The sequence below is a fragment of the Equus asinus genome, chromosome 4 (assembly GCF_041296235.1).
Source record: "Equus asinus isolate D_3611 breed Donkey chromosome 4, EquAss-T2T_v2, whole genome shotgun sequence".
Taxonomy (NCBI): domain Eukaryota; kingdom Metazoa; phylum Chordata; class Mammalia; order Perissodactyla; family Equidae; genus Equus; species Equus asinus.
The window spans coordinates 110371150-110385844 of NC_091793.1; the positions used below are offsets into that span (position 1 = coordinate 110371150).

At 34.1% G+C, this 14695-nt stretch overlaps 1 protein-coding gene across 1 annotated transcript in view; it reads right to left on the reverse strand.

Moving 5' to 3' along the window:
• Nucleotides 1–14695, reverse strand: part of TLK1 (tousled like kinase 1) — a 136957-nt gene that overhangs the window by 33906 nt on the left and 88356 nt on the right. Inside the window, exons 9-11 of the mRNA XM_014846602.3 lie at nucleotides 12112–12222; nucleotides 11861–11997; nucleotides 8372–8560 (exon numbers count right to left, since the gene is read on the reverse strand). Coding sequence (XP_014702088.1) covers nucleotides 8372–8560; nucleotides 11861–11997; nucleotides 12112–12222 — 437 coding nt within the window. The remainder of the gene's footprint in view (nucleotides 1–8371; nucleotides 8561–11860; nucleotides 11998–12111; nucleotides 12223–14695) is intronic.

A 14695-nucleotide genomic window follows, 5' to 3' on the forward strand; every position in this document is an offset into this window, starting at 1 on the left:
ATGTTTGGTTCAGGTCCCTCAGCAACATTTAGTATAAATGCTATTTTCCTTTAGCGAGATGCTAATTAAATAATTCTAAAGAAAGGGTATTCAAAGGAAACAAACAAAAACCTCCAAGATATTCAGTTAGTATTCAACTAGAAAGATCTTAAGAGTGAAACAATAAACATTTAAAATTAATCTTTCTACCTAGTCTTAGGTTAACACAACCACTGGATTTTATTATACTGAATATAGCAATAGCAGATAGTTACAGCACTTGCTTGAAGTAAATTTAGAGAATTAAATGCTGCAGTGTGAATGCAGAGTGAAAGAGGGGGAAGAGTGAAAGGTGACATTAAAAGAAAATGAGGTTTGGAAACTAAATTGATAATATCTCAACTAACCCAGTAAAGACAAGCTGTAGGAATTTTAGCAAATAGCTTCTGGATAGGCATATATGCCACTGATGGAAATTTAATTACCTGTACAAAAATATCATAATAATTTCCTATTCTTTTTCTTCCTTTCTTTCTTTTTTGGTGAGGAAGATTGGCCCTGAGCTAACAACTGTTGTCAATCTTCCTCTTTTTGCTCGTGGAAGATTGTCGCTGACCTAACATCTGTGCCATTCTTCCTCTACTTTATGTGAGATGCTGCCACAGCACAGCTGGATGAGTGGTGCTAGGTCCATGCCCAGGATCCAAACCTGCAAACCCTGGGCTGCCAAAGTGGAACACATGAACCACAACACCACCAGGATGGCCCCAGTAATTTCCTGTTCTTAAAGTATGTTTTAAACCCACTGGTAGACCTCAGGATGGGCTCAGAATTAATTTTTTTTAAATATGTAAATACTTTGTTTCTATTTAGGAATAAAATACAAGTCTATATTTTAGTTTTTACTGAGTTACAAAGCATAAATAAAATTTAACATTCATAAACTAAAATGAGTGTGACTTGAGTGTGCTAAAATTTTTGAGACTGTACTCTACTGAGAAGTTTGGCCATCACAGAAAACTGCAAAGCTCGAACACATGCAGATGGCTGGGAACTTCTGCAGTTTGGAGGGAAGGGTGTCTTATCTTGAGCTGGTATTAGTTTTCAACAGCTACTATTCTTGTGAGTTAATAATAAATTAATGTCAATTAGCTCCTTGATGATTTACTTTGTTGAACATTGTTTGGTTAATCTTATAGCATAATGTAATGCATATTTCCTATTTAATAGCATCTACTTCCAGCTGTTGATATGCGTGTGTTGTGGTTCAAATGTGTTACCCACATCCCTACAGCTACAGCGAACACACACAAATACTCCTCTCCAACTGACTTAGTACAGAGAGACCTCACTGATTTCAACAACTCTGACCTCAAGGCATTATATCCTGATATTAAACACATACAATTCCTACTAAGGATTAATAGTAACTTGCAGCAGCAGCAGAACTTTGCTATTTACTTACTGTATTTGGTTACTACTACTACAACTACTGTTAAGTTTCAAATAAATAGTAAAATATATATATTTACTAATTTCTCTCTGCTTGGTTTTGAAGCATTAATAAGCAAATTTTACAGATAGTACTAAATATTAGGCTAGTGACTTTCTAAGGCAGAGATTTTTACCATTTTATGATCATGGATATCTAAAAATAATCTAAAGGAATTTATAAACACTGCAGAAAAATTTCACATATACATAATTTGCGGGTTCACATAATTCAGTTTAAGAATTCCTATACCAGGGGGTCTCATCTCACCAAATAGAATCCAAACCCCAAAACAGCAAAAGATACATTTCTTACGTTTCTCTGCATTTCCCTATCAGAAAGTACCTGACATACAGCTTTTTAAGATATCTCTGTTGTCTATTTCCATTAGTGAAAAATGTTTTTGGATAAAATGTAAAATATATTTAGATAAAATGAATTTGGGACAGTCTTCTTTACAGAAATAGCATTTTATTACATAGAATGAAAAGAGCTAAGCTGGGATAATGTTAATTTTAATGGCTTTTAATTGCCACATCAATTATTTTTATGATTTTTTTTAAGATGGTCAAAAACATCCACCTTCTTAAGTAAGTTAGCTGGTTAAGTTACTTAGCAAATCTTTTATTCACAGACAGTGCAAAGATAAAGTCCAATCCCTCCCTATAAGAATCATATTTGATATTATAGACTGAATTATTGTTCTATTATATGCAAATATACTCATATCATTCATTTAGGTGCATGCTAAAGCTTCTAACTAAACCTCTTTAGTAGGTCTATATTAAACCTTTCAAAGACTGTAAATACAGCTTTAATTTCTTTAATAGTCATAGAACTATTTGGATTTTGTTTCTTCTGGTGTCCATTTTGTTGTTATATTTTTCTAGAAACATTCATTTCACAAAAATTTCAAATTTAAGCTATTTGTAATATTTTGTTTTCCTCTAAATATCTACAGATTCTATAGTAATATTCCTTTTTTCATTCCTGATAATGGTTGTCTTCTCTTTTTTTCAATTTTATTAATTTCCCCCTCCCCCGTGCCAAAAAAAACCCCACACATATCTTTCATTTGGATTTGTTGATTCTCTGTACTGTATGTTTGTTTCCTGTATCATTATTATCTTTCCCTTCTTCCTTCTTTGGTTAATTCCACTGCTCATCTCCTAACTTACTGAGATAGATGCTTAGGTTATAAAGTTTTAGTTTTTCTTCTTTTCATATATATATATATATATATATATATATATATATACACACACACACACATATATATAGAATATATATGTGTCTATAAATTTCCCTCTATACTATTTCAGATTTATCTCACAAATTTTGCTATGCAGCACTTTCACTATCATTCATCTAAAAATATTTTCTCATTTCCATCGAGACTTTTTCACTAGCTTTGTTGTTACTGATTTCTAGTTTAATTCCACTGTGGTCAGAGAACATATTCTGTATGATTGCAATCCTTTAAAAGTTTCACCCATGAGTTCTACCAAACATTTATGGAAGAAACAATGCCAGTCTTATCAAACTCTCCCAATCCTTTGAAATCTGTTGAGACTTACTTTATGACCTAATAGGGTAAATTTTTACAAAAGTCCACACTTAAAAAGTATATACATTCTGCAGATGTTAGGGGGTGTTCTACATATGTTCATCAAGTCAAGTTTGTCAATCTCACTCAAATTTTCTATACCGATACTGTGTGTTCTGTTTTGTATTGTTTTATCTACATGTTCTACTACTAAGAAATGTGTGTGCTGAAATCTCCAGTCATGATTTGTGGATCTGTCTATATCTCCTTAAAGTACTGTCAACTTTTTATTTATCTTGAGGCCATGTTATTATGTGCATACAAATTTAGAATTATTATATGTTCCCGGTGATTTGAACCCTTTACAGGTATGACATATAACCACTTTCTATCTTATAATTTTTTTGTCTTAAAATTTGACTGGGCCTGATATAATGCAGCTTCCTTTTGCTTGGTATTTGCCTGGAATATTTTTTCTTAACTTTTATTTCCAATATACCTTTTTTTCCTTTGGCTGCTTTTGAGAATTTTTTCTCTTTGCCTTGATTTTTTAAAATTTCATTATGATATGTGTCTTTCTTTCTATTCATCCTACTTAGAATTCTCTGGCCTTCATGAATCTGTAGATTGCTCTTGTTCATCTGTTTTAAAGTATTTTGGGTTATCTAATCTTCAAATATTGCTTCTGCTCCATTCAAGATCATTCCACAGACTATCAGCTGACTTGTCAATAGTAACAATTTAAGTCAGAAGACAATAAAATAATGTCTTAAAATAACTACCAACCTAAAATTCTATAACCAGTAAAAAAAAAATTTCAATAATAACAGCAAAATACAGTTATTTTCAGAACGACAAAAACTGAAAGATGTCACTATCAACAGATCTACATTTAAAAAAAATTTCTAAAGGGTCTTCTTAGCAGAAAGATCTTATGAGATATGAAAATCAGAGATATAGGAATAAATCAAGAGCAAAAAAAAAGATAAATATATAGGTAAAGTTTAGATGAACACTGACTATACAATAATGTCTTTAGGTAGATGTGTGTGTGTGTATATAAACACAAACATGCCTCTAAACAGAGAAAAAGAATCAAACAAAAACTGAGCAATCCAATAAAACAAAAAAAGAAAAAAGGACAGAGATTAGGCAGGATAAATAGAAAGCACAAAGAAAGACCAGATTTAAACCCCAATAAATAAGTAAATACATGAAATAAAAATAGATTAAATGCTCCAATGAAAGATTTTCCACACTGGATTTTTTAAAAAATCAATTAATACATTTGTCAAAACCCATAGAATGTAAAATACCAAAAGTGAAACAATGTACACTATAAACTTTGGGTGATAATGATGTGTCAATGTAGGTTCATCAATTGTAACAAAGGTACTGCTCTGTGCAGGATTCTGATAGTGGGGAAGGTTCTGCCTGTGTGGGGACAGGGACTATGTGGGAACTCTCTGTACTTTCTGCTCAATTTTGCTGTGAACTAAAACTGCTCTAAAAATAAATTTTCTTAATTACAAAAACGTCAATTAAGTTATTTACAAAAGACAAGTAATCTAAATAATAAATTTATGCTATAAAATATAATCTTGAATTAAAATTAAAGCTTTAATGAGAAAAAAGTGACCTCTAAAGTTTCATTAATATAAAATGTAAGGTAAAATATTACTGTTTACTTTGCAGTCATCCTCTGTGAAACATGAAATATACAGATAAAATCATAACTTAATTTACAATATAATTAACATGAAGTCAAAATCTTGATTAAAATGTATTAATAATGTACAATTAATGCAAAGATCATTTAGACATTATCTATAAATAATATTAGCTATGCAAACTATCTACTCTCAATAATAAAAGTCTTTGAGACTAAAATTAGAAACTACTACCTAAAAAACTTGACTCTTGCTGGTAGTTAAAAACTAGTTAAGAGCCAGGAACCATGCAAGTACTTCACACACATTGCCCTATCCTTTCAACACTATGATGTAGGTACTTTCCCAAGTGTGGAAATGGAGGCTCAAGGAAGTAAAACAGCCTACAAAGACCACACCTGAAAGAGGCAAGGTTGGATTCCACATCTGTTTGACTACAGAGCTTAAAGTTCTAACCACTACATAGTAGTAACTTCATTTTCTATGTTAATTTCTTTGATAGAAAAAAATACTTAAAGATTCATGGTCTCTATTCTGATTATACTAGATGTTTTGCACACAAGGCAAAGCCTAGTTTCTACTACACAATGATTCAAAAGAAGTCTTTAGAAGACAGTTGCAGAGTACAGCTGTTAAAATCAAAATATAATATATATAAATCAAAGTGCTTCTGTGGCTTTTTTCCCTATTTAAGTCTGCATTTGTATAAGGATGCAATCAAATTGCTATGTAGTATCACTTCATTTGCTACTTCAAGTACAAGTGCAGTATAACTTCAGGTTCTAAGTCAACATATGCAATAAAATGGGATGGAAATGAGACAAGTCTATGATTACTAAACTACAGTAAGGGCTGTCAGCAACTTGGAAGACAGGCAGGAAGCAAAACACCTGTGATAAACTAGAAAAATGGTCTATCGAAAAGGAGAAAATGACATTCAATCAAATGCTTATGTATTGTAATTTAGTATTTACTGACCACTTTCCACATGCCAGGAACTGTGCTAGATAATGAGAATACAGAGATAAAATAGTGAGCTAAATGCTACAACATAGACAGGCACGTATAAAAAGCTATGGGCACCTAACACAAGGGGAAATGGGGGAGACATTGGGAAGAAAAAAGGTTAGAGAGGGCTTCCTGTTGAAACTGGTATTCAAGCCAAGCGTTAAAGGATGAATAAGAAATGAGGCAGGTGAAGAAGGGCAAGGAACACAATGTACAAAGGCACATTTTGAAACCTGAAAGCACAGTCCATTTACAGAACTGAAAGAGTTTAACCTAGGAAACACAGGGCAGATGTTGGGAAATGAAGCTAAAGAGAAAAATAAGAAGACATATAGGGTCTTCATGAGAGTGAATTTTATCTTGAAGGCCAATGAAGGAGGTTAAACACGAAACTGACATGATGAGACATGTAAGAAACAGGAATCTAGGTTTAAAAAAAGAGATGAGGTCCTATAGTAAGTGGTAACGAAGATGGACAGATAAAAAAATGTTATGGAAACAGACACAGAGAACAAGGGAAAGGGAAACATCTAAGATGTTTCTAGTGTCATTAATTGAGTGAATGGTGATGCTGTGGCTGCAGAGACAGAGAGCACTATGACAAGACCTCAAAGTGATGATTAACTCACATCCTTCAGGGGTCTAGGAAAAACTTTCAAGAGGAGAAAATATCTAGTATGGGATTTAAAAGATGAACAGAAATTAAGACAATAGGTTGGAGTTTGAAAGTTGGTGGTGAGGTGAAGGCAGTGGTCAAGGCCAAAAGATGAGGCTTGAGAGGTCAGAAGGTGCCAGATCAAAAGTGCTGTATAAGCTATCTTAGGGCTTCTGGATTATATCATTCAAGCACTGGAAGGCTATGTTAGGATTTTAAGGAAGAGAATAAAAGGATCATATTTCTATTCTGTAAAAAATAACTGACTGCAACATGAAAATGGATGGGAGGACCAGACCAAAGTTGGGGGTGGGGAGGTTAAAAATAACCCAAGTAAGAGATGGCAGTAATTTGAGTTAGAATGGTATCAGTGGGGACTTACATAAGTGGACACACTTGAGATCTAGAAGGATTGGGTGTCTACAGGGGTGGAATTAAAGCTAACACACACTTTCTTCTATATAACCACTTACCTCCTGTCCACCCTTTTTTTAAGCAACAAATTTACTAATTTACAAAAAGCAAATCATTTGCTAAGTTGTTTTTATCAGTATCGATAGCCAAATGCTTTAATTCCATTTAAAACAGCCACCACAAATTAGGAAACACTTGAAGAAGGAAGCAGATTTTGAGGTGGATTTTGAAAGATAAGATTATCACCACCTATTTATTAATGGAAAACAATAAAAATAGATTAAGAAAAATAAATGGAATCTTGAACTAAAACATAAGAGCAAACAGAGGGGTGGGTGTATGTATTTGCGTGTGTAGAGACAGAGACTGAAACGGGAAAGATAATAGTAAATACAGTTTTTGTTTTGTGTTTTTAGTAAATACAGTTTGGAACAGGCTGAATGAGAGGTTCCTATGAGGCATTTAAGTACCAATATCAACTAAGCAAGGAAATGGCATTCAAGATTAAGATATAAATACTTGATACTCAAGAGAGAAAAGTCAGCTAGAGATAGAAGTTAGGATGTCAGCAGGATATACGTGGTAACTGAAACCCTGAGAGCATCTAATATTCAAGGAAAACATGCAGAGTAAGAAGACAGCCTAGGACAGATCCTTAAAAAAACACCTACATTTTACAAATTGGTGGAGTAAATGATGTCCATGGACGAGACTAGGAAGATGTAGACAGGTAAGTTAAAATGAAAATTAGGAGAACAAAGTATTTCAAAAACTAAGACAAGACAGAGTTTTTTGAGGAAAAAATAACGTCAATATTCAGTGCTGCCAAGACAAAGACTCAAACATCTATGGCAGTGAGCATCGAGGAGATAGTTAATCTTTAAAAATAGAATTTCAGTTAAGAAAGGAGAGAATGGAAGGTGAGACAGAAGAAACTGCAAGCACCAAGTCTTCTAAGTAACCTAGTTATGAAGATGATAGAATATGGAGACTACAGGAATTTATAATTGAGGGAGAGTTTTTTTGTTTTATTGTTTTGGTCTATAACATTTTATGATGTTCTTCCAGATTTTCCAAATTTTCTGGGATAAGCATGTAACTATTTATTTTTAAATGTCTTGGTCATTTGAATTATAAAGAGTAATTCATCATTAATGCAGAAAATTTAGAAAATAAAAGCAGAAAGGGGAAAAATAATACCTATGCTCTAACAATGTATTGCTTTCACAGGCTGAGGAAATATATGTCAGTTACATTACTTCAGTTAACATTCTCTCAGAAAAAAAGAACATTAATGGAAACACTGAATTGGAATAATCAAAACTGATCACTGACTACCATTCAGACATGGAAGAAAGAGTGGATTCCAGTCTCGTCTTAGCTACCTGAGTCTTCATTTTAAAAGAGGATTAATAAATCTCCACTTACAAAGATAAAATTCAGATATCTGAGTTAATTTAGAAGTAAATTTTCAATACTGCCTCCTTTCCTGGCTGTAACTATTTTTACTATTTAAATATTAGTTTAATTATAAATAACATCCATTACTAACATTCATGCTCACTGGCAACAATTTTTAAAATGGAAAATTGAAAATGGAGGCTTACAGTTGTGGTAAATTTGGTCTAACAAAGGGATCATTTTCTGCTCCATTGACTGCTTTGTTTTTCCTTTGTTTTGGTTCAGAATTGGTAGAAGGTGCCTGAGAATTATTAGCTGTGGGAGGTTTGCGTTTGGCTAGAAGTTTCCTCTGCCTTTCAATATCTTCCCTTTGCTGATTCACCCATTCTTGCTGCCTGTATAAAAATAAATGTAAAGAAACATATTAACCTTCTATTATTAACCTTCCATTACTTTTCACAGTTAAAACATGAAAATACATCAATAGACATGAAAAACCATATAATATAAATTTGTAACCTTATGGTCCCACCCTTGTGAACCAACTCATGCTCACTGTCCAGGTCTCATTTGAAACATTTATTTTTAAATGAGGTCTTCTCCAAACCCTCTGGACTAGGGAAAGACGTGTTGCCATACATCATCTCCTGGTAACTTGTAGCTCCCCACCTCCTTCTTTCTGACACACACATTCCTGTAGATACTCGATCACAATGTGTCTGGTTAGAGTACATCACTCCATGAGAACAGACACCACAAATATTTTATGTCCTATTGTATCCCTAGTACCCAGTACAGCGATAGGCACATACTAAGTATTCAATAAATATTTGTTGAATGAAATAAATGAGCTATTAAAAATAAAAACTAATGGGGCCGGCCTGGTGCTACAGCAGTTAAGTGCACACATTCCACTTTGGCGGCCTTGGGTTCACCAGTTTGAATCCCGGGTGCGGACACGGCACCACTTGTCACGCCATGCTGCAGTAGGCATCCCACATATAAAGTAGAGGAAGATGGCCACGGATGTTAGCTCAGGGCCAGTCTTCCTCAGCGAAAAGAGGATTGGCAGCAGTTAGCTCAGGGTTAATCTTCCTCAAAAAATAAATAAATAAATAAATAAAACAAAAACTAAGAGTTAAGAATGGGGTAGATTTTCTACTTGCATCTCATCACTTAATGTTTGCAGAAAAACTTAAGAAAGACAAATACAAATTTAATAAAGTGCTATTTTCTAAATTTATCTCTGTTAAAAAGAAATTTTGGAAATGAGAAAGCAATATTTTGAAATGAAACAAAAATTGACATTAATATAAGAAACTGAGGAAGAAGGAAGGAATTTTGACAATTTAAACAAACAGCACAGCATGACTTTGAAAAATGGTCAATTAATAAAAGTAAAAATATTACTGCTTCCCATTCAGGAATCTAAAGCTTACCAATTCTAAAAACTAAATAGATATAATGTCTGTTATACAAACATAGGTTGGAGATCTTAGCAATTTGACTACAGTATTAAGTAGGTAAGTAAGCTTGTTCTAATAGTAGCTATGTTCCTTTTTAGGTCACCTCGCCACGCTAAGAAAAAATTTAAAACTCTCCCTTGTTATGATACTCAGATTTAGAACAGCTTAATGTTTCAATTCCTTGCTTCCCCACCCCCATTCAAATCAGAACTACAGAACTTCTACTCTGCTGACACAGAATTGGCCTTACACACATTTCCTTTCCCTATGGTCCTGGCCAGGTCATAGTAGAATACGGCAGGAATGAAAGAATCAAGAACCACCCTGATAGAGAGTAAAAGGGTAGAGAAAATGTTAAGAATAGCAAAGCTAGAACAAGACTTTAATCCAGTTTCATTTGAAGTAGGAATAATTTCAACTTATTAAAAATGTTAATTTTTAAAGCTAGTTTAGAGCACAGACAAGATATTATAAATGAAAATAAACAGCAGTAACTCTAACGATTAAAATCCTACTAGAAAGTAAAGAATTACTGGAATGGATATATAGCTAACAGCTGATTATTCAGGAATGACCACACAATTTAGAGATTATTAATTTAATATTACTAATTTTTATTTATTTCTCTTCTCATCCCCCAACTACTTTGGGTTCTATCACTGATACACACTGATAAACAACTTGATATAACATATATACATAACACACAGTAAGCTCTCAATAAATGCTTATTAGTGATAAATGCACGTAATTCTTTTAAACCAGATCACTGGTTTATTATAAAAGGATTTAACTCAGGAACAGCCAGATGGAAGAGATGCATAGAGCAAGGCACAGGGAAAGGGAGCAGAGCCTCCACGCCCTCTCCAAGTGTGCCACTCTCCCCACTAACCACATGTGCACCAACCCGGAAGCTCTAATTTCACTCTTTTTTGATTGCTCAGTGGAGAAATTTTAACAACTGGCAGAGTTTATATTTTATATTTATATTTTTAGTTTATATTAAGGCATATATTGTGTAACTTCTCTTTTATTCATTACCAGGACAACTGTAGGTCTGGGTTTAGTAGCAGAGGTTATTGCTCATAAAACATTCAAAAATTATGGTTTCTATCTCAAATGTATCTCCTACTCTACACTTGTACTGTCAAGATTTTAGCTCAAGCTAATACCTTTCACTTGGACACTCCTCCATCTGAACGGCCAAGAATTTATTTTCTTTTCAAGATTATTCCCATATTACCACGAGAGTTAACCTTCTAAAACTCATTTCTGACCTTACACACTACCTCCCTATTATCCACAGAATTAAAACCCAAACTCCCTAGCATCACAAGGACACTGTCCTTCATTATGGTATACCTAACACCAGCACAGTTGTGTTGAACAAAAATTGAATAAATCAACTAAGATAGAGAGAGGACCATTCTGTGGTAAATGCTGGGAACCAGTGTTTGAAACAGCAATGTTTCTGCGATACTGCGTGAAAGAAAGCTTTGCCTCCATTTTCCATATAACTAGATTGACTCTTGGAAAGCTGATGTAGATTAGATGCTGGCACTACTCCTGTTTTTCAGGATTTTACAAATTTCCCAGCAAAAAAGGAGCAGCAGAGGCCCTGGCTCCTTAACACATAAACAATCAACCCATCTTTACCTATCACCATCTGAATTCAAGAAAATACAGTAACAATGATTTCTTTCCTTTAAAGTTTACCTCAGAAACACTAAAAACGCTAGAACTGTTCAGTTCAACTAATTTACGAGTTATTGTATCTGAGGCAAAAGAGGAAAAAGTTCCTGTATCTTTTATACAGACAGAGAGCAGCACAGTGAATATTAACATGGAAGTAAGGATTGGGGAATGGGAAAAAAACTAAGTAGAAAAATTCCAAGATAGATATAGATATAGATATAAATCTGCCAATGAAAATTAAATTTTCACCAATTTTCTTCCCAAATCATCTATAAAAGCTAGAAGGTCAGTTTATATTTTGGAAAGTCATATCTACAATAATACATCATACTGTGTAGATGAATGCTAACTAATCAAGAAGTCTGCTAAAGCTAAGTAACACCCCTGTTTTATTTTCCTTTCAAATATACTAAATTCTATGATTTCAAAGACTAGTAAGGTGTAGATACAGAACAGAATTCCAAAGCTATAATCTTTGAAGGTAATGAAAACCCAAAGGAATACTAAATTTTTTAAAATATAAGAATGACTAACTTCACAAGATTCTGAAATGCAAAACCATCTGTCCATTGTTCAGTAAATGAAGCACCATGTCTAACTGTTGTGAAGTGCCCAAGGCGTAATCTGTCTTGCATACTCTTCTCTCGGCTTGACAGTTTCTCTTGTGTACTCTGAAAAAAGAAGGAAAAATCATCATTTCATTTTATTCATTTAAATTTTGAAAGCGTACAAGTGATAAGGGGCTAGTGAAAGGAAAGGAAAAATGTACTGAACTTTTAACTTACCTTTTCAATAAGCAGTTTCTTGCTCATTGATATGCACTTATTTAATCGTTCTTTGTATTTTTCAAGTAATTTTTGTTGTTCATCTATTTGCCGTCTGAGATCACAGTTAGCCTATAATATAAGAAGAAAATAGAAAATGTCTAAAATTTGTGTATATGAGACGCTTAGGAATATTTTTTAAGATTTTTTTTTTCCTTTTTCTCCACAAAGCCCCCTGGTACATAGTTGTAGTTGTGCATCCTTCTAGTTGTGGCATGCAGGACACCATCTCAGCACGGCCTGATGAGTGGTGCCATGTCCACGCCAGGATTGGAACCAGCGAAACCCTGGACCACGGAAGTGGAGCACACGAAGTTAACCCTACTCGGCCACCGGGCCGGCCCCAGGAATATTTTTAACACTGAACAAAACTGTATAAAGAGAAAAGGTTAATAAGATTAAGTATTTGAGTATGATACTAAAAAATGTTTTTAAACATATACTTACCATGTGATAATACTGTAAAATGCTGTTTGCTTAGTGGAAAGTACATGGAATTTGTATCCACACTCCATGGGTTCAAATTCAGACTCTGAAGTATATAACCTTGGCTAAGTTAAGTAAGTTATCTGAACCTTAGTTCAAGTTTTCTTATTTCTAAAATGGGGGCAATGCCATCTACCTCAGTTAAAAATAACTGAAATATGGTATATAAAGTATATAACACTTAAAAATGAATGTGAATTCTCTTCTGTCTTTTGTAACTAATAAAATTTTTATCTCCATTAAACTTGTGGATGACACTGTAGATGCCTATCCAATGGCTGACTACTCCCACATCTTTCTTGGCAACAAGATACTAATTCTGTTGACTCTGCAGGCAGCCACACGCTTGGGGAAGAGACCTCTCTCTAGGCTCTGGAGACTAGTCTAGTACAGTGATTAGAGAATAACCTGGAAGGCTTGCTGGAACACAGATTGCTAGGACCCACTGCCAGAGTTTCTGGCTCAGTATGTCTCGGGTAGGGTCTGAAAATTTATTTCTAATAAGCTCTTCAGTAATGTTGATGCTTCTGGTCTGGGGATATTTTGAGAACCACAGGTCTAGGCCAATCATGATGGAAGCCAAAAGACAGTGGCATAATAAACTGAAAACAGTGGAGAAAAATAGCTGCCAATCTAAAATTATGTAATAAACAAAATTGGTCTTTAAGGAAAAGGGTAAAATAAAGACACTTTCAGAGGAACATAACGGAGTTTAGCACCAATAAACTCTCACCATTAAGTGAAATCCAAACAAAAACCCCAAATGTGGGGGCTGGCACTGTGGCGCAGCGGTTAAGTGTACACGTTCCGCTTTGGCGGCCCATGGTTCGCTGGTTCAGATCCCAGGTGCAGACATGGCACCGCTTGGCAAGCCATGCTGTGGTAGGCATCCCACATAGAAAGAAGAGGAAGATGGGCACGGATGTTAGCTCAGGGCCAGTCTTCCTCAGCAAAAAGAGGAGGACTGGCAGCAGTTAGCTCAGGGCTAATCTTCCTCAAAACAAAAACAAAACAAAAAAACCCCAATTGTGTATGTGTGTTTAACTTGAAAAACTGATTCTAACATTTTTCTAAGACTGCAAAAGGCCAAAAATAGCCAAAAAGGAGAGGATATATGTTCAACCACATATCAAGATTTAATACAAAGCTACAGTAATTATGAGCACTCAAATCTATTTTCTCCTTCTTCCTTAATAATGGAAAACAAACATTTTATTCTAGATTGATATATGCCTAGCTAAAAGACCACATTTCCCAGCTTCCCTTGCAGCTAAGGATGGTCAGTGTGAAGTAAGCAGAAGTTGTTACATGGAATATCCAAGAAGGCTGCACAAAGAACTGTTGCATTTTTTGTTATTCCCTTTCTCTTCCTGTTTTATGCTTAAGAATACAGATATTATAACTGTGACTCTACTAAACATTTTGTACCTTGATATGACCTTCAAGATGGAAGCCATGAACTAAAGATGAAGCAGCAGAAAAAGTGAAGGAGTCAAGATCCCATATGAAACTATGGAGCCATCATACCTGGGCTACCCACTTCTGTTCTTCTCTCAAAAAATAATATTCTATTTCATTTAAAGTATAGTCATTTATGTTTTCTGTTACTAACAGCTAAATGACAATTGCTAAATGATAAAAAGATGCTGTGGTACTAGAATAGGTACCAGTATAGGAATATACAAATAGAATATGGAACATAGCAGAGAAAACAGAAACAGATCCACCTGTATATGGAAACTAGAATATATGATGGAGCTGACAGTAAAGAGTAGACTTTTAATTAATTGGGCTGGATAACTGGTTATCTATATAGAAAGAAATTAAAATGAAACCCTACTTCACATCATACTCAAAAACTAATTCCAGTGAGATTAACTTATATTGAGAAACCAGACTATTAAACTTTTAAAAGAAAATATAGAACAACAGCTTTATGATCTTAGGGATAAAAAGAATGAATTCTTTAAGTATACGTCTGATAATAATTTGGTACAAACAAAACAAACTATAAACAAGAAGATATGTTTAATCATATAAAATTTTTTAAATGCAACTA